Here is a 21,036-nt window from a genome sequence, read left to right as displayed (position 1 = left end):
GCACAGGGCTTTCAAGTAGGAGAGCGGAGTTCATGTCCCAGAAGAAGGGAAAAACACAAGACTTTCACCCAGGAAATGGGTGTTTGTGTCTCGGGGATCTTGTGTCACCGTCGTATGACATTAACTTTTTGTCATTTAAACTTAACTGCAATGGCTGCTTAAACGACTGGGGCCTCGCGGTGCTCCGTTGCTGGCTCACAGTTGCCTTTTGTCGTCACGTGACCGGCTGGAGATATCCATAATTTCGTAGGATATCATACAAATTGTTCATACGAAAAATGTTTGTGCGATATCATACTGTCATGGCTTAACCACAACCCTAGGAAAACTTGATACTATCGTTACTTGTCTAGGGGCTTCCAGAGTTTTGGCCACCCGTTCATATGAAGACGCGGCTGCCAGGCTACAGGTAAAATGAATCGGCCTACCTGTCATCTCTTTGGCTCTGTGTTGCTTGATAGTTTATTTGTAGACATTTGAAACGCGGACAATAACATCAACACAATGGGATGGGGAAAAAAAGATTCTCCGTCTCGACACTCAACAACAGCAGCTCTTCCTGAACTCCGAACTCTCCTCTCTTTCAGCTGCTCACAATCTCCCCACATTGTAAATTCCCAGCTGCCTTGTGAGCATGTGACCCACACTCACCTAGCTTGGCAACAGGCAGAACAGGGGTACTAAGTACGGCTGAGCAACCTTTATGACAATTAGCATAAAGCCGGTCGGCCAGTTAAACACTGATAATGTCAGGAGGATTGATGGGCTGAGTTAGACCAGGGTGAGGAGGAGATCGAGCCATTGAGTGAAAGGGTAATGAGTGATCTAAGAGGACAAATGAAAAAAGCAAGGAAAAAGGGTTGGAAATAAAAAAAAAATAGTTTTAGCAACTAGGTAATATGCAAGTATGTTTATTGTAGTAAAAAGGTTATGGGAAGATGTTTGACATGGTTTCCAACCTTGTTCCACACAACTGATCACCGTAATCTTGCTCTCTTGAGACTTGGGTGTTCCTACAGATATGTGTAGTATTTCATCTCTACATTGCCTTTGCTGCCTCTGACACATTTTCTAGATATCAGGCCTTTCATAGCCATGGACATGCTTGTCAGGTATTGACGGGGGAAAGACACAGCTTTTTGATAAATTGCATGATGCTCCTGCATGCCTGTGTCTGTCAGAATACATCAATCGCCTGGCTAACCCATCAGTTCAAGGTAGCTTGGTTTGTTGGCTGCCCAGCTACTGCTGCCACCCCCCACCACCTTATCTCCCACCCCACCTCCCTTTTGCCTGCTGTGGGAATAAAAGCATTTAGCCATGCCTGAGAAGTCTTTTCATCTCAGCGTGTGCTGGGCTCTATTACATTGAGATGGCCATAACAGAATAGTTTAAAGGCAACATTGAGACATTAGATACACTGTTATTATGTGTATATGGCTAGAGGCTGACACATGAATCTTAAGCAGATGAGGGCTGAAAGGCAGCAGTGCTCTAAACAGGGGCTGGTGGAGGGAAGACAAATCTGAGAGTGCTCACAGTCAAGCTGCGGTACTTCAGTCTGCACTCCTGACCACTGTTTGTACTATTTCGATTTAGAATTCTTGGTTTTGGTCAAAGGTATTGACCCAGCTTTTTACTGGTAACTCCTGGAACTCTGATGATCTCCTGAAAACACACTCTTGTTTTAAATAAAACACACAAATCTAATCTGTGTAGCAATCTGAAAACTGAGTCCATTTTGACAACTTCCATTTTTAGCCCCACATTTTTAGTGACTGTAGGTAGATAGTCTGTCTGTCTGTGCGTCGACCCACCACTTTGGTCCAGTTAAACATTAGGTGTGGGAATCTCTTGGCACCTCACGATTCGATTCGATTCCCATTCAGAGGCCAATGATTCGATTCTAAACCGATTATCGATGCATCTCGATGCAACAATTTCTTTATGTACATTTCCATGCATGATTTTTTAAAATATACGTATAAATCTGAGTTTGCCACTCAGAGTTTGCTAATCACTTCCTAGACAAGCACCTATACAAAGCTTAGATTTTGACATATATTTGTCACACACAAGTTTTAATGAAATATTTTGTCTACTGAGGTTTCTATTTTGTCATTCCATGCTTAAGCCTTAAACATGCTTGTGGAAGTCACCTTCTCTCCCAGTAATCTTCCATGTCAGAGGCTCAGTCATGTTTAAAGGTGGATAATTGGCTTCTTAGAACATGTCGGTGTCAGATGTAATGTGATAAAGTAGATGAACAGCCTATGTGTGTTTTGCCTAATTATTTTATGTATGTCTTATTAGATCTTTTTTTTCCTTCCATTTTTGTGTGTTTTTTTTCTGCACTCTTGCCTAAACTCTAAGTTGTTGTCCATTATCCCATTCTCTTTCAGTCACTCTGTTTTCTGATTTGTACTTGTCTGGAGACAGTAACTTTTAAATAAAAATCAACACATTTAAAAAAGAATCGATTATTTTTCCCACCCCTACTAAACATCAGCATTTTAACATTGTCAGTGTTAGCATGCTGTGCCTACATACAGACCTTACAGTCTATGATACAGACTCACATAGCTGCTGGCGTGGCTTCATGCTCCTAGTCCTGTTAAATTTAATGTGAAATGCTCCAGCCACATCTGCGTACTGTAATTAACTACAAACAATACATGGAAAAATATGTTTATTGTGCACTAAAGTTATTACTTACACAGTTCATTATGAGAGTCTTACAGGAGTGTTTTCTATAAAGACAAGACATTGCTTTACACCTCTTTTTTTCTGGCCAACAAGAGTGGGTGGTTTTGAGTTTATTTTTCCCACATCAAATAGATTTTGGCTGTAAACTCTGTATGGCTCTGACCTCTATTGAACGGTTACATACCTTGGGTGCTCAAAGGTATAATTCATAGCACACACTTACAAGCTAACACACATTGCATTTAGACATATGCTATAGTAAATTAATGCATATACTGACATATCCTCATCATTCATTCATTCATCTTCTTCCGCTTATCCGGTAACGGGTCGCGGGGGTAGCAGCTCCAGCAGGGGACCCCAAACTTCCCTTTCCCGAGCATATCCTCATGTTTGTCACAAATTGTATTTACCAGCACATTATCATTGGTGCAGCATGATAAAAACTTTTCTCTGCATGGGAGACAATGCCAGCTGTCCATTATTAAAGCAAATAAATTGATATGATTACAGGATTACAGGATTGCAGGATGCCTGATGACTGATGATTGATCTTCAACACTAATGTAGCTAAGACCTTTATTACTGCTCACACCATGGTTTTATTCTTTACTCACATTTCTGTAACACCACACAGCAATTGTGCCACCTCATCACTGGACTGATGGCAGTTTTTCCACTGTCAAATAGTTTGACTTTGGTCTTGATACAGAAGCTGAGAGCAAAACCACAAACTAAACATACTTTTTTTTAATTTATTTTTTTAAAGATTATTTTTTGGGCATTTTTTAGGCCTTTATAAGACATGAAAGGGGAGAGAGAGGGGGAATGACATGCAGCAAAGGGCCGCAGCAAAGGGCCGCAGGCCGGAGTCGAACCTAGACCCACTGCGCTGAGGAGCAAAACCCTATACACGGGCACCCGCTCCACCAACCAAGCCACCCAGGCGCCCCAAACTAAACATACTTAACTTAATTAACATATATTTCATTTTCTGAAGCTAAAGAAATCATCATATAATAAAATAAAATAAAATATAATAAATAAAATATTTCGAGATATTATGTAATTTTATAGTTGAAAGTAGCTTGCAGGTCTGAAGAAATTAATCATTTGTTGTTGCTTTAACATGCACACTCTGTTAGTGATCATGTCCCCACTCACACTTGAAAAGGCAACTGGCCTCTTTCACAGCCTTTTTATCTGCATGATATAATTTATGTGAACTTTTCAGGCTGATATAAATCTTACTGAGGTAAATTCCTTTACTAAATTGTCATATGAATGTGTTCATCATCCATCATGTGTGAAGTGATGTGATAACATTTCAGAAATATTTTGTAAACTGCAAAAAGAAGCACACCTTTTTATAGTTTTTTAATCATGATTTTATTCCAGTTAATGATAGTTACAACGTAACGAATCATCATCAATGCAGAAAATGTGTTTTTGCATGTGGTTTGTTGTGCTGCTCCCTGAGAACACAGGCAACTTTTGTACACACTGAAGTTGTTTTAGAATAGGCTTTTAGAATATTTGCTTAAAGAGCACCTTGGGCTCTCTTTTCTCATTAAGCTGCGACTGTAACCCACAAGAAAACCCGATGGCAGCCCTCCTCATATATATTAGAGTTCATATAGTTTTAAAATACAAACAGCCCCGGTCCAGGTCTGATGTAGGCAAAAAAAAAGAGGAGACCTGTGAACCTTCTGACCTCATTATGCCAGCAGAAGGGGAGCTGCTCTTTGTTCTCTCTACTGCCTGTGACATCACTTCTCCTCCTCCTGTATGACTCCTTCTCTCTCTCTCTCTCTTTCTTTCTCACTAACAAGCTGTCTATTTCTGAGATGGGGGCAGCCGATTGACCAGCATTACCCAGTCACCGCTCTGCACTAACAGTGAAATACATTTTCAGTACAGAGTAATAAAATTGAGAGCACGAGTCTGATTAAAACTAAGGCAATTTGATTGTGTTTGAATCTGACTTTGTAACTCTGTGCTTTAATTGTGATTATTACAGTTCTAATCACAGCTGCGCTCATAGTTCTTGTTCCATTGAATTCAGTTCAATTTTATTATATTCCAGATTTTTATCAGTAGATATGAGCTATATGTGTGTGTGTGTGTGTGTGTGTGTGTGTGTGTGTGTGTGTGTATGTGTGCGTGCGCGCACAGTGGTAATCCGGCCCCTGCTCCAGCCTCAGGAGAGCCTGAGACAGAGGAGTGAGGGAAATGAAAGTGGAGGGATGATAGCGGAGGGGCGCCCTCAGAGAGCCTGGGATCATTGATGGGGCTCTCTGGAGAAGAGAACAAACAAACTTTAAATCAGAAAGGATGAGAGGGGCCATGGCCTGCAGAAATGGAACCCTCTACAGAGTGTGTTTGTGCTTTGTGTGTGCTGTGTTTGTGTGTTTGCTGCTGCTGCTGTGTGTGTGTGTGTGTGTGTGTGTGTGTGTGTGTGTGTGCGTGCGTGTGTATGTGTGTGCGTGCGCGTGAGTGCGTGCATGCTTTTGTGTTTGCCTGCAAAGCTCATTCAGCTGAACATGAAAAGTTTTGGAGTCAGGGTAAAGTCACGTACATAAATGAAATCTGGGCTTATGACCAAGGTTTTTCCAGGGCTGTAAAGAGGCTTATAGGTAGTAATGTCGCCAGCAGGGTCTGCTCTGTTCGGGAAACAGTGCCAGAGACTCTCAGGAGTGCACAACAAGCTTTGAGAGGGAAGATAAGGCGTCTGGAATCTGTTCGGAAGCCATAAGCAAAGATTAGATTTACTAAACACTTTCCCCAACATTTGTGGTCGGCACATTCTCCTTCAGGTGGCAAAACTCAAAACATTCATATGTTTACTGTAATGTGCTGAGTGAAATGTAACATTAGCATCGACATTGTACAGAACACACTTCTAAACATTACCATACAACACAAGCCTATTCACACATTATCCTCGCAGCAACCTCATGCTGTTGTATTGTATGGGAACAGACCATACACAAATACATGTGGCAGAAATAATAATGTTAAGATTTGAACAGCTACATACACCACTGTCCCTGCAAGAAAGCCTATTGTTTCAGTAACACACGCACACACGCATGCATGCACAAAGCTTTGGGTTAAAATTTACTTCAAATTAAGCGTGCCCTTCTGTCCCATTACCGTCAAGAGAACGTTATAATTAACCAGACCAAGGTCCCCGGGGAAGTGTGAAGATAATCAAGGGAGATTAGACGCTGTGTGTGTGTGCTGGAGGTGTCAGGTGAAAAGCAATTATCGTCATATAAAGTATGGTTTTCAGGATCACACAGACACAAATGCAGAGAAGAACACATACATGGAGATATAAACATAAAATGTGAAGATGTGTAAATACAGGTGCACACGTGCAGTCTTGCAGCCGTCTCTCACACACACACACACACACACACACACACACACACACACACACACACACACACACACACACACACACACACACACACACACACACACACACACACACACACACACACACACACACACACCTACTGTATGGTATATGTACATACACACCCCCACTTGTGTATATTTAGACATCGTCTTTTCAACACTTGGTTTATTATGTCTGAAAGGAGTCAAAAGAAAAAGTGAAAGAAAAATAAGTGTTTACTTATGAATCAAAGAGTGTGAGACTGGAATGAATTGAGGAGTTTATACAAAAGTAAATAATTCGACAGATATGTTTAATCCTCAGAGAAGCTCATGTGGTGTATATTTGTATTATTTGCAGCACACATTCATTTGAATTTAAACTCAATTTTATTGCAGCAACAAACCGTCAAAACACCAATAAGCCGTTTTACAAAAGTCTATGAATTTCTATCAAATAATCCCCCTCTCCTCTCCCCTTTCTTTCTCTCTCTCAGTCTCATACCAGGTGAAGCAAGGGACATGTGAGGTGGTGGCCATCCATCGCTGTTGTAATAAGAATAAGATTGAGGAGCGCTCTCAAACCGTGAAGTGTTCCTGTTTCCCTGGGCAGGTCGCTGGCACCACAAGAGCCAGACCCTCCTGTGTGGAAGGTAAAAACTCCACAAATCTGTGTGTGTGTGTGTGTGTGTGTGTGTGTGTGTGTGTGTGTGTGTGTGTGTGTGTATTCATATATCTCAGTGACATATTGTTTTTGCAACCCCACAATCCAGATAATTTCCCAAGGGTGCAAATGTATCCACTCAATAAGACATCACCATTTAAAGTATAGGGTTCCAACATGTGTTCATTTCTTGTAAATATACTGTATATATTTGTATATGTATGAGGAAAATCTAAAGTTTTTATTATATACTGAAACTATGTTATGAAAACAACAGTATATTACTGTAAAGGGGAACTCTTCCCTTGAGCAAATCACCTACATGGCAATGATTCTAGTAGAGCTGCTCATTGACCAACAGTTTACTGTAAGTCTGGTTCTACTGGCCAGCAAAGAGAAAGAATCAAGGTGTCTTGTTGCTTTTTATACGCATTTCCCCACAATTCTTCAAAATTCTGCCGAACACGTTTGGTATTTTTTAGAATCGTTATAGGAACATGCTTAGAATTTCTTTATTTATTAATTTTTGTTTTATATGCTTGGCTGCACAACATGTTTTTGTAACGATCGACGCACTGCTGAATCTTACAGGGTCAAAGAGGCTAAAAATGTTTTTAATTATCCTGCATCATTAAATTGGCTACATGAATCATCTCACACAAAACAAATCATTACCAGATTCATTACAACATAAATAAATCCATTGCAGGAAAGATGAATAGGTTGCACTTTTTTTTAAATGCTGCCAGGTTAGATTCCTATGTGGAAATTGATTTTCTTATGGCACAAAACAGAACATCGCTCTTCTTCGAGCACACACAGAGCTAAACCTTTGAAAGGTGTTTGAAAACATGAAAAGTTGTAATAAAAAATGACACCTGGCATTTCTATCCCTCTTAGCAAGGCCACACAGTAAAGAAACCTACAAGGGCTGAGACAGAGAGAAGATCAACAAATAACAAAAGGAAGAAACAATACAATGTTGTGACTGAGAACTAAGAAAAGTCATGATTTTAAATTGAGACCATGAATAAATGTCCACTATGGTCTATTTTGTCTATGGTAATTATACCTATAAGTCGCAGTTAATTTGAAAGTTGTTTTAATACACATGTAACACACTTTTGAAAAGGGGTTAGTATGTTTTACAGTGTTAGGATGACGTAAAACTGTATATCTCTGTCATTCTAGTCCAACAGTTTGTGGTTCATTATTTTTCAATGAGATCATGTAACATGACAGGTTAAAGCCACTAATGTAGGTAATAGAAGCCCATCCACCAGTGTCTCCTTGCCTCCTCATTCCCCTTAGCTGTATGAAAGGAGAAGCAAATACATGACAGCTGTCTGCCAAGACTGCCTCGGCTTCAAGACTGGAAATTTAAACTGCTTTTTAAAAGGCCGGATTTTATTTGGAACAGCATTCCATTTCCTATCTATATGGGCCACTTGAGTATACGACAGATGGTGATAGAGGAAATATTTTTTTTCTGATCTCTTCTATATGTCAAGACAAGACGTTGACCTCAGGAAGACTAGTTACCACTCTGTGGTAACTAATGGGTATCCAACTAAACTGATAACCCAAGGATTGGCAAGAGGGATGTTTTGGGGGGGGGAAATATGGGTACAATCATAACATCAAATCATTATGTCGTTCATGATGTTGAATCAGTAATTAAAAAATACATTTTGAATGTATTTGGAAGAGAAAAAATGTGGAGGAAATAGATTATCCAAGGAATTCTGCTCACACACAGCAAACATATGCACGTTTGTGTCTGCTACTGCGTGCTGTGTATGTGTGTAGCGATGATAGACAGATGACAGCTGCAGGTCGTTTTCATAGCTCTTTGTTCCACCCGTTTGTCCGCTCCGTGAGCTCCTGCCCAGCAAGAAACAAAAAGTGTCACTGACCCCTATCATCCACAGACGCTCCGCTGAGATCACAAACATACACATAGTGTCGGCAACCCGATCCAATCACGCTGTATTAGCCCCCTACCAGAGGAAAATACATTGTTGTCTCATACGTGAGTAGAGTCAGTGAATCTCCAAAGCACACGGGTTATTCAAACTGTTAAGGTCAGCGGGGTGGACACTGAATCCACGCTCACACAGAGCTGACTGTATTTTCTCAGACTTGGAACTTGATCAGCATTGCAGTTTTTGGTTTGTTTATTTCCAATGAAAAAAGAGTATGAGCCCATTATCATGCTAATGCAGTAAATCAATGATATGGTAATTATGAAGAGGTATATAAACAAGACAACAAGACACCTTATTCACCCACCCAAGCTTTAGTTCCTTCACTTCTATTGACAGACTCAATATAGTAGAGTAACAAGAAGAAATTCAACTTGTTTAGCTTGGTAAATAAAAACTAAAGGGTTATTTTACTTGAGGAAATGTAAAAAAAACAACTACTAAGCATTCATTTTTCCTTTTTGTGTATTTGGCTATTGATTTAACTGTTGTGTTTTGTTGACATTGGATTTACTTCCTCATTGTTAAGGGTCCAACAGACTCTAAAAAGTATGCCTAAAAATAATAAGAATTATTGCAAGATTTTTTGCATCATTTGTTTGCTTTTCTTCTGACCTTATTAAACACAATATGTAGAAAGGTATTTAGTGGTAACCTTTCTCTCTGGCCTACGAATTTAATGAAGGTGACAAAATACAGAAATAACCAGAAAGTATTGTTATTACACCGAACATACAGTATATATTTGTTGTTTTATATGTTACATGGTCTATACTCTGTTTGTTTTGACATTTACGCTATGCTATCTATATAGGGACGTTGCTTATGTTTGGGGGTCAATTAGACCACTACAGAGGTCTAACTCTAGAGCTTTTATTAAAAAACTCTAATAGAAATCCAAATAGACTTATTTTGAAATTTGTGAGAGGTATTGCTGCATGAAAGGTACTTTCAACACCAATCACAGATATAGAGAACATAGAATCTGTTGTATTTAACCATGTTTTATTTCTGGGGTTCAAAGCACAGCATTTGGACAAACTAACTATTAATTATTCTTCTCTTTCATTTCTTGTTTTCATTTCATTCATTTACACCCTAAACTGCACACTTTCACTTTTGCTTTTGTCATTTCATTCCTTTCAAAAGAAACAAGCAAATCTCATGTATGTGAATTTCAGTGTTAATCACTTCTGACTTCCTGTACTGCAGGCATGTACTCTAATTGTCCAAGCACCTTCTATATTCAAGTAATCACAGCTATCCATACAGCACCCGACTTACTGCCTCCATCCAGCATGTTGCCATTCCTGCATGTGGCCAGTAGACGGTGCTTTTCCCATTCAAATGACTCAGTCCCAAACATACCTGCTAGCTGCTATCATTTCAGCACTATTTTCACCCAATAAAAAGTAGATTTGTTGTTTAACCTCTTTGATGAGTTCCTAGATGGGAACAATTGCTTGATAATAATAAAATCAGGCAACCAAAGCAAAGATGATTGGCTTTGTAATGAAAGTTGGGATAAATAAGGAATCGTGAAGCTTTGCTAACCTCTCAGAATAGGCATTGCCCTGATACTTTGCTTTTGTTTGTTCACTTCTCCTTAAATACGTGGTATAGTTTACTCAGAGGAAGGCATGACACTGATGAGAAGCTAATAGACTGACGGTTATATCTGTCACTGACAGTCATTCAATGATAAATTCCTTTTGACGGTCTAAATAATTTTTCCTCATTCTCCCTCACAATTTCACACACACACACACACACACACACACACACACACACACACACACACACACACACACACACACACACACACACACACACACAACACACACACACACACACACACACACACACACACACACACACACACACACACGGCGTAGTTCCTCCATCACATTAGTCATGAGGTTTTCTAATTTCCTATTCAGATCTCACCTCCGAGTCTCACCACCTCTCACTTCCAAACCCAGTGCTCAGCAGCACTTATCTCATGAGTCATGCTTGACCTCTGAGTTCACAGTTACAAAAGATCTCACCTTGTCTAACACTACGCACTCACACATGCGCACGCACGCACACACACACACACGCACACACACACACACACACACACACACACACACACACACACACACACACACACACACACACACACACACACACACACACACACACACACACACACACATGATACTGTCACATTTTAGGCTTGAGCACTGATGGAAAGAGACATACCCCTCTCAGTAGCCAGCCTTTGTAGCAAAGCCTAAGTGTAAATGGAGTTACATTATTGATGCTGGCTGAAAGAGGAGTAAATGGCAGCAGGTCCCATTACTGGCTGCTGCATGGTGTGGTCAATTTCTGTGAAAGTTTTTAAGTGAACTCCATTCCTCACAATATTCTTTTTTAATCATAAGAAACACACGTCTTTTTGTTTTTATTTTCTAGAGTGTAAAGAGTTTTCAGAGATAGAATTGATAATTGCTGATAGAGGTCAAGAGATTACTGTAATCTGTCTGTTTTTAAGAATACACTACAGGAGAAATGCACTGGGTCCACTTGTATGTCTGCGTTTCATAGATTTCACATTTGGAGACACATTTTGGAGAAGAAAATAGCTTATCTGAGTGCAGACAAAATGTGTGTCCACTGTTTTGTTTTTTTACTGCAGTAGCATTCAGGATAAGTGAAGTGTTTTTTGTCTCAATTGGGGTTCTGCCAAATTTAGTTAAGCTCACACAGCGTGTGTGCACCTCTAGGGAATGAATGTAAGCCTGCGCAAAGTCCAAAAAGAAAGCTATCCTCACATAAGGTATGTGGGTTCTTACCTCTTGCTTATTTGTTGTGCAGTAGTTGAAAAAATACTCATATTTACCTACATATTCTTCACTAAATGTCATCAGTAAAACAATGTATACAAATCTCTATTAGAAGACCTGCATTCAAAGTGGGCTATGTAAGTTCGGAAGTTCTGTTAACACTCTTATGAAGGCTTTGTGCCTAAGCGCGTAAGTGTATTTCTATTGTGATGTAAGCCAGCCAAATACACAAGTGAAAGGTGAGCATTTTGTCCTCCTGGACTTTAAATCTGAGATGTGCTACCAATTTACATTTCTTTGGAACATGCCGATTGGATTTTGGGACCAGCACTCCACTGAGAATTCCGTTGTTGAAGAGCAGCCTCCTTCTTTTACATAGGCTGTGTAAGTATTAGCATCAAATGTAGTGTGCCAAATGTAAAAGTTCTCATTAAGAGGAATGACCCCTATCATAGTGTCAAATTATCAACGCATTACTGTAACATGTAAGGAGCATTTAATGTTGTAGATGATACATGCAGAGCTAAATGGAAGCACTCTATATACTGCTTGGTCGTTTAACCTTTAACGATGTGTGACATTAAATGAACCTCTACGCTTTTGTCTGAAAAGTAGTAAATGCAACCATTAGATAAATGTACAAAGGGTACAAAATTAGTAAAATTTGCACATAATTGAAATACTCAAAATTGTACTTACCAGGGAAGTACAGTACAGTACTTGAATAAGAGTAACATGCCAGCTCTGCATTTATGTGTGTCTGGGAGTTTTCTGAATATTAGTAAAAATTACTTTAAATCTTTCCAAAGACACTGCCATTAATAAAGTGTGTTTGATGGTGGAGAAAGACAGAGAGCACAGCGACCTGATAAAAACGACAAATGAGTGGTTTCAATTTGGTGTGTTATTTGCTGAACTCTGCGACAGACAAACTATGTTTCATTACTTAGCAAAGAAATCTGGTTTAGTGTTTCAGCACACATCAACTTGCTGTTGTTTACTGTAATTACTGCTCCATATCATGCTTTTGACAGTCTGTTCCAGTCTATGTGTGTAATTGTCTTCCGTGTATCTTTTTCTGACAGTTTTTTCCCACTCCACTTTCCACTTGTGTTTTCTCGTCATGCATACCTGGGTATGCTGGCATGGCTGTGTGAGCCCTGGCAACAGAGATACAGTGTGTTAGTAAATCATTGTAGAAAGAGATGGATGCCTCTCTACAACTGCTCCTGCACTCCAGGATCACTGAGTGGAACATTTACAATGCCTGAGGGTATCCATACCTCTGGGTCCATCCTTAACTTCCCATTTGTGTGTGTGTGTGTGTGTGTGTGTGTCACATTCCCTTTAAATAGTAATGCAGTACACACAACAGGAACGTGCGCACATGCAAATGCACACACACAAAGTAAAAGTAAACTCCTCATTGCAGTTTGTGTTGCTCCATAGAGTGAGTTCAGGCAGTGCCTTCATAAAGTATTAATGGGCACTCTAACAGACATACGCCTGAGTGCACATATTGTATTAGTATGCCCTGCCTTACATCAAACAGGCTACATCTGAATGAGACAATGGAATACGTAGTCAGTACAAATGTTTTAGATCCAGGCTATTCTACTATTCTTTATCATGGGATTTAACATGAAAGGGTTAGAGGTGAAGGAAGTCCCTTTGAACTTGCATATTTGGTGGCACATTCAATTAGGTCACATACAATATATTCTCCATATCTTTGTTGGATGGTAGAGTAAGTTGGCTGATCTGATTCAACATTTAAGTGTGTTATTACATTATGTGTACTCACAGATGATAAATTATCATAAACATAAATTGTGAGCTATAACAGATTGATTTAAGCCTGTTTTTTTTTTGTCTTCGGCGCTATATATCAAGTTTAAAGTATTTAAGTGTATATAAGCTAAATTCCTGCGTGGTGGAACACGTCACACATTCTCAAAGTGCTAATTGACCAATAATGCAGTACATACACAAACGTGTAACAATAATTTGGCATACAGGCATTATATTTGGTCACAGGAGTCTGAACATTCCATCCATTATGCGTTCATATGAAGTCACATCAGGGAACCTGCAATTTCAACTTTGTCCACTTGATGTCACAAACATTACAATGACAATTCAGGCGGCATTGCAGGAGAAAATGAGCAGATGCTCTGGATGCTCATCTAGCTGACATACTTGCTCACACACACACACACACACACACACACACACACACACACACACACACACACACACGACGATGAGTGACATTTATCAGGTGTAGATTGACGAGATCAGTAGGAGGAGAGACAGAGCTATAGGCAGCCTCATAGTGTGAAACCTCCGCAAAACGTATTGAGAGAACCCCAGAGACTAGGTGAGAACCTGAGGAATAACATAGCCTCAGTCCCTTGTGTTGCCTAATCACCTGCACCTTAAGCACTGTCTAGACGTTTGCCCTCAGCTGATCCTGCTCTGAAAATTTGAGGGAGAACTTAAAAGGGAGCCATTTTGATTGCAGATTCCATTGTAATGAGCTGATAGTAACTCTGTGTGCCTGAGCTGTAAACCTTTTTTACTTAACATATGCACCTTTGGTGAATATGAATGTAGCCTCTTATTAAAACCGATGCAATTAGAGTAGGTAGGCTGTGAGGTACTTATACACATTTTTTCCTGGAGAATACGCATCCTCTTTCTATTTCAAGAACTTGGCAATGATTCATTTTCACCTTTACGTGTTGCGTTTTAGTGGAAATTTTGACAGGAAAGTGTGAAGACAACAATATCAACTTAGCTCAATCAATTTAAAAACAGCTGAGCTAATAATGCCTTTCAAGTATTTTATATATGCTTTACAAAGTATTTATTAACCATTAACAAGGTATTATAATGAAGGTATTATAATTAACAAGGTATTATAATCATCATTTGTAACTTTATAGTTGCCATCCAAATAATGTTTATTAACGGTTCAAACGACTTCTTAAGTTTACAAATACTAACACTAAAGTTTGATAACTATCAATTTACCAATTATTTGTGATGGTTATCATAAAGTGTTACCAATATGCTCTCTGAGAGTTGGATTAGAAGATTGATACCACTCTAATCATGTTTGTACAGTAAATATAAAGCTAGCATAGTTTAGCATTAAGCCTGGAAACAGTGGGAAACTGAGTCTGTCCAAATATAACAAAACCCACCTACGAGCATCTCTAAAGCTCACCAATTAACATGTTATATCTAGTTTGTTAATTCGTACAAAAATCAAAGTATAAATAAATGGTATTTCCCCAAAATGGTGAACTAGCCTTTGAAGTAGAATTCAAGATGTCCTTCAGAGTGGGAATCAGAGTGGGAATCAAATGCTATAATTTCAGAAACAGTCATGCAAAAAGGGACTTTTTTAGGCCATCTTAAGGTAGCTGATCTTAAAGGCATCACAGGGCTGAATCCAACTGGCACCCACCACCCGTCTCTGCACAGCTACTTATAGAAAAAATATGGTCCCAGAGGTGGTGATCTCAGTATTAAGTACTGAACACACTAAGTACCTCTGTAATCTTTTTATCATTGACCTGTTGAGACCTGTCTGTGAGTGTTGTCCAACATCTGAACTATCCATGACATCACAGGCCTTTTACTGGCTCCTGTTCATTTTCTGACATGACAGACAGGTGCTTATGTGTCTTGCCCACCCCGCCCTCCCAGTATAGCATGAGATAAGTGGCAGTGAACGTTAACTCCATAGCACTCACAGGCCATGCCCATTAGCTCTAAATATCACTCTTGCAGTGCAAATCACCGACGTCGACACCATAATGGCCACATTAACGAGCGTTACACAGCCATTGTTTTTTCGAACTGCTTACTGCTACTAAGCTCATGCATCATAACAGTGTGTACAACATTACGTCCCGTGATAGCTGTGATTTCTTTTTTGTGTCGACTTGGCAACTTGGAATTGGCTTCCTTCTTCTCCCTACATGTCTTTCTGTCTCTGTAGTTGTATTTGTGCTGACTATTTTCCACTCTGCTTCAGTCAGTTACTCACCGTGTCTCTGTTCTATTTATTTAATGTGTTCCTTTCTCTGTTGGACTCTGTGATAGTCATCCACAAACAGAGTCTCTCCTCCCCACCCCTCACTCTCTGCCTCGCTCACTTCCCCTCGCTGCTTATGTCCGCACTACAAAGATGTGCTCTTGGTGAACACCTATTATTTAGTTTTGTCTTCCTCCCTCTCTTCCCTCTTCTCCCTCTTCTCTCAGTCACAGTGTTTTCTTCTTATGTGATGCTTGAGAGACTTTGTCCATGTTCTTTTGCATTATGCAGCCAAAAGGCAATTTTTCTGCCAATACCACCTCATCTCCTCCTTTTGTTGGAAACAATAGTCACTAGAGATCAAAATCTCTTTCTGAACACCAACAATCCAACAGTTTAATGAAGTTGGAGAAATGGGTGCACTCTTTTATCCCTCTTTGCATGCACATTTGAGACAGATGGATGGATGGATGATGAGTTAGGAGAGAGGGAATTGAGTTATTCTCAGCTGTCGGGCTGTCTCCTGTCTAGACAGTGGGTCAGATGATCTCGAAGATTTGAGTGTCAGCTGCTAAGGCATGAGAAAACTTTAGGTTTTAACACTGGATTAACTGTAGGCCAAGTTCCCAAGCTGTGTTTTATCCATTTTCTTGCACGTAGATATACTGCAAATCATCACTTCATTTTAATTAGGGAAATTGGTTTTCAATTAATAAAAAAAAACTCTAGACTTCCCTTTTCATATTTTGCATTGCATGGAATGTAAAAGAAGAGAGGGCTTTTATGCCCGCAAAAATGATACAATAGATCACAGACATTACTGTCTCTTTTCTCAAATACTCAAGATTTAATTTAATTGATAGAATTGCTTCATCATAATCTGGTTCTTGCTCTCTGTATTATGCAATTGGAATATTACTGATTGTCTCATTGTCTAAATGTGCCTTGTGCTTTGCTGATCAAACCGAAACCAAAAGGTAAGAGGATAAGCAGTCAGTACATTTAAATTATAGGAAGTTACTCACACATCTGCACAATGCAAAAATACACACAAATTCACCTCTGGGAGTAGTGACAATACAGTATCTTATTCAAAGACCTCTTCCCTGTTAGAACATCAGCAGCATTATAGGGTAGCCACATCTGATTGGTTACATCTAGTATAGTTTAAGGACCTTTGTTAGTCATTGCTGCCTAGGTATGACAGTGAAGTATTGTGTCATATTTCCCCTGTTCTATCGTCTTTCACTTTTGTCTCCTGCGGGTTCCAGAACTCCCCATCCACGTAGGCTTTAAGATCCCATATTGAGGGATTATATTACTCTGATGAAAATGAAAAAAGGTAACTGCTATACATTTTAGCTCCTCAGAGATACTGGTGGATTGAAAAGAACCACAGTTTGTCAGAAGTGCTATCCATGGTGCTGATCCTACTGCAGTCCCAGCTGTAGGATCAGCACCATGGACAGTGCTCATCGCATTTACATTGTAAAAAAAATTGCATTGCATTATTATTATTTTGGCCAATAAAAGTTCATGTTGGCTGTGGATATACAGTAAATCAGAACTCTGGAGCATTACTAAGTTATTGTGTAGGTAATGGCTGGTGTGTATGTGTTGTAAATACCACACTATTATGCTTTTTTGTTATTAATTCAGTGCTCTTCATCATATCATAGTATCCATTTAGTAACCTGCAGTCTTTCTCTTCCTCTAAACCTGCATTTACTGCTCCAGCCTCCATCGTAGCCCAGAAGTGGTGGTGCCAGATGCATCCATGTATGGATGGAGAGGAGTGTAAGGTCCTGCCTGACCTGACTGGCTGGTCCTGCAGCACTGGCAACAAAGTCAAAACCACCAAGGTGAGAAGAATGTCTTTCTGTGTTTGTATTTTGTTTACATGTGCAGGTGTGGGCCTGTTTGCATGCCTGTCTTTCTTTCTGCCTGTCTCTCTTTCTCCCGACATCTGTCTAAGTGTAATTATTGACACTGATCAATTGTATGTACATTTTATGCATATGCCATCTCACACATTTTGCTCTCTTTATGTGTTGCCTGTGCTATTTCATGTGCTTGCACAGTGTCACCTACATCTGTAGCTAGCCAACTCCAATTATTGCAGTCTTTGATAACTTCCAATTTGTAAGCAACATCAAAGAGTGTAACCTTATCAGTGTTTACATTTACAAATGTCCCCTGAGAAATATAGAGATATGATATAATGTCCAGAAAGAAAAAAAATATATACTACTGAGCATCTTCCAGCTTGAGTAAAGTTGATGTAGCTCAAATTGACCTTGATCTTCAATTGATTTTTTTTTCTGTGAATCATCTTGCATCAATTAGTGTGTGCTGTTTTTCATACTGTATATGACTGCATATGAAAAGAAAAAATCTCAGAAGTGAATACCAAGCAAATAAAAGATAATCTTATAAACAAAGGTTGTTTGGATCTTCAAGATGCCTGTGAGTTTAAACACTAATCTAAAACATCAATAAGAAATTACAAAGAAACAGCTACAGAGCTAATCAACAAGCAAGCCCCCCAGTGTGCATATTTATTAATCTGCTGTAAATGTATCTCCTCGGGCAAGGGTGACAAAAAACTGATGGAAAAAACACAAGACCTTTGTACACTCTGTACCCCAGACAACCACTGTGTGATGCTAGGTAAACTGAAGCTACTCAGATGAGATAAATTGATTCAAATGAGAGTCCTTCATGGCCCTTTGTAAGCTGTTGAAGTGTGAAAGTTAATTTGCGGGACTGACGACTGGGGTGTGTGTATACACGTGCCAGAGTGCTTGTCGTGGGATAGAGCAGGTGCGGTTTATTTATAGGTGAAATATAAAAAAAGAAACAGTTGTGAAAGACGCGGTGCAGGCGGCATAAAAGTAATTGCTCGAGAGATGACATAACAGCACAACATCTGTCGCATTCATTAGAATGCATTATGGCTGGGGCCTTCCACAGAGGCTTTACAATTAAGAATCATAATTAAATCGGTGAGTGGGATAGACTGAGGAACTGAGGCACTGCTGGGCACAGTCACAGGCAGTGGAATTAATGACCCTGGGCCTAACACCAACTCTGGGACTGGTAGGTGCAGTAATCCTCATTCTGTTGCATAGTGCCATCTCTCTTCTTCTTGTTCTTCTTCTCCCTTTCTCTCTGTTTTGTCTCTTGTCTGACTAGCCTATCAGCTGAGCGAGGAATGAGGAGCCAATGGCTGACTGCATCAGTAGACATAATTGTGCATTTGCAAGGTGCTTGGGGACCGGGGAGCAGTTACTTGGAAACTTGGTGGCAGATTTCACTGAAGATGGTTGCAATGAGACATCGATTCCCTGGCAACTGCACGCACGGCCCTGCTCTCCTGTTCCATCTGTGTCTCTTTTCTTTATCCTTTGCTTTCTTTCTACCCATGACCTCCTTTTACCATTTCAACGTCTCATTCACCCTGATGATCTCTATCTGTCCATCTCTTTCACTCCCACGCAGCGTAGGTGTGCTGTAGAAAGATGCATAGATTGCCTGACTGAGGAACCAGAACACTCTTTAACAAGGAACAACAAAGGCGCAACACCACAAGACACAACTTTTTACATGTCCCATTTCATACGTGTGGCTTTATGGTACACATTCACATATGGTACAGCATTCTCAGGACTCAGGATTTTTCAATATATGAGCATATTATAAATGCACCTTGGATGGGGTTTGTTAATGGAAAACAAGCACGCCTTCAACACTTAGTGTAAACAAATCATTACAGCTCCAAGACGTGAAATCCAGCTTCAGCAGTTGAGACACTGTAGGTCCCTGCAATCAGTCACCTGCCCAGACTGCAAACAAACATTTTCAATCCAATGAAAAAGACAAGAAATAGAGAGGAAATGGTTTGATTTGGAATATTCTCCTCTGACCTCTCATTGACTTTCAAATGGAAACATTCATTCAGCGAGTGTGAAGTGGGACACTCCATGTAATTACATGTCCCTGTGACACTGATCCTCTTGTCTTATCTGTGGTATTGTTTCTTTTTTAGGTCACACGATAGCAAGAGAGCCACTGACCGACGAGGAAACCTGAAGCTCTCCATGTGGAAAGGATAGATGACTCACACATATTTACCGCACAATGGGGAAAATATCAAGGAAAGGACCACTGTCAGGCCATCCATCATAAAACAATGGGATAAAATGTACTCATCACAAACTATGTACACTTGGCTACATGGAGCCACACAGCATACACAGTATGCTGGTTGTTGAGACCAATGGACTTCAATCATGGACAACCAGGGTAAATCTGGACACAAATGGACTCTTGTTTTCCTATAATGGAAACAATGTGGATTGATAAAAAAAGGTTGATTTCAAAGAGTTATTAAGCATTTCAAAGTATATATTTCAATGAAGCATTTGTGGATGAGTGTAAGATGTGAACTAAAAGCTGTGCTTTAGGTGCTGCTGGACACAGTCCAGACCTGTTGTCAATATGTAGAAGTTATACTGAAGACATTGGAGATGATTTGGGAGAAATGAAAGAGATAGCAGCTCATAACTAGCAAATAGCAAATTAGCATCCAATTGCTCTTGTGGGTCAAGTCACTATCATGAAGACTGTTTTGCGGGAGTCATTTTGCAGTTCTAATTAGGAATTGCAGCGTAGGATCATAACAACATGTTAAAAATTCATGTAAGATATTTGCACTAGTTGAAACCATTTGGAAATGTTTTGTTTTTCTAGATATCTCCCAATATTTTGCTGTGGATGTCACATGAAATTGAAGGTGAGCATTTTGTAAAATGTCTGACACTCAAAGTAGATATATATATATATATATATATATATATATATATATATATATATATATATATATATATATATATATATATATATATATATATATATATATATATATATGCCCCATATATATGCCCCATTATTCCTGAATAGTTATTGGTTAAAAATGGCTCTGACTATTGAGCCTTACTTACAGCTTGGTACAACATAACCTAGCAAAGTGTGATTCATCTGTCTCATTTTTGCCCAGAAACATTTCCAAGCTCAGCCTTCAAAGTTATATATCTTTGAAATATTATATTCAGTCTGTGACATCTCTTATGTTAACTGTTAAAAGGAGGCCCATAAAATGTTCAAACAATAAACATGAGTTGTATTTATGTTGTTATTTCACTTTATTGGGAATGCTTTCTTTTTTCTTCCTCTAAATGTTCAGTTTCTTAATCTTTAAAAGTGCTGTAAATACAAAAAGAAAATTGAATTGGGGTCTTTTAAACTACCTTTATTAAGAGATACAGTATGTTTTTGTTTGCACATTGCCCATTGATTGCCTCCACAACCCCCCTCATCAATGCTTTAGTGAGATAT

The 21,036-nt window shown here is 39.4% G+C and overlaps 1 protein-coding gene across 1 annotated transcript in view; it reads left to right on the top strand.

Moving 5' to 3' along the window:
* Nucleotides 1-20,834, top strand: part of tafa4b (TAFA chemokine like family member 4b) — a 43,170-nt gene extending 22,336 nt beyond the window's left edge. The window contains exons 4-6 of the mRNA XM_031278134.2: nt 6,609-6,764; nt 17,377-17,501; nt 19,688-20,834. Coding sequence (XP_031133994.1) covers nt 6,609-6,764; nt 17,377-17,501; nt 19,688-19,699 — 293 coding nt within the window. The 3' untranslated portion in view covers nt 19,700-20,834. The remainder of the gene's footprint in view (nt 1-6,608; nt 6,765-17,376; nt 17,502-19,687) is intronic.
* Nucleotides 20,835-21,036: the final 202 nt, after the last annotated feature.

Source organism: Sander lucioperca, chromosome 6 (assembly GCF_008315115.2).
Source record: "Sander lucioperca isolate FBNREF2018 chromosome 6, SLUC_FBN_1.2, whole genome shotgun sequence".
NCBI lineage: Eukaryota > Metazoa > Chordata > Actinopteri > Perciformes > Percidae > Sander > Sander lucioperca.
The sequence above is the reverse complement of the archived record's forward strand: the minus strand, read 5'-3'. Positions and strand labels throughout refer to the sequence as shown.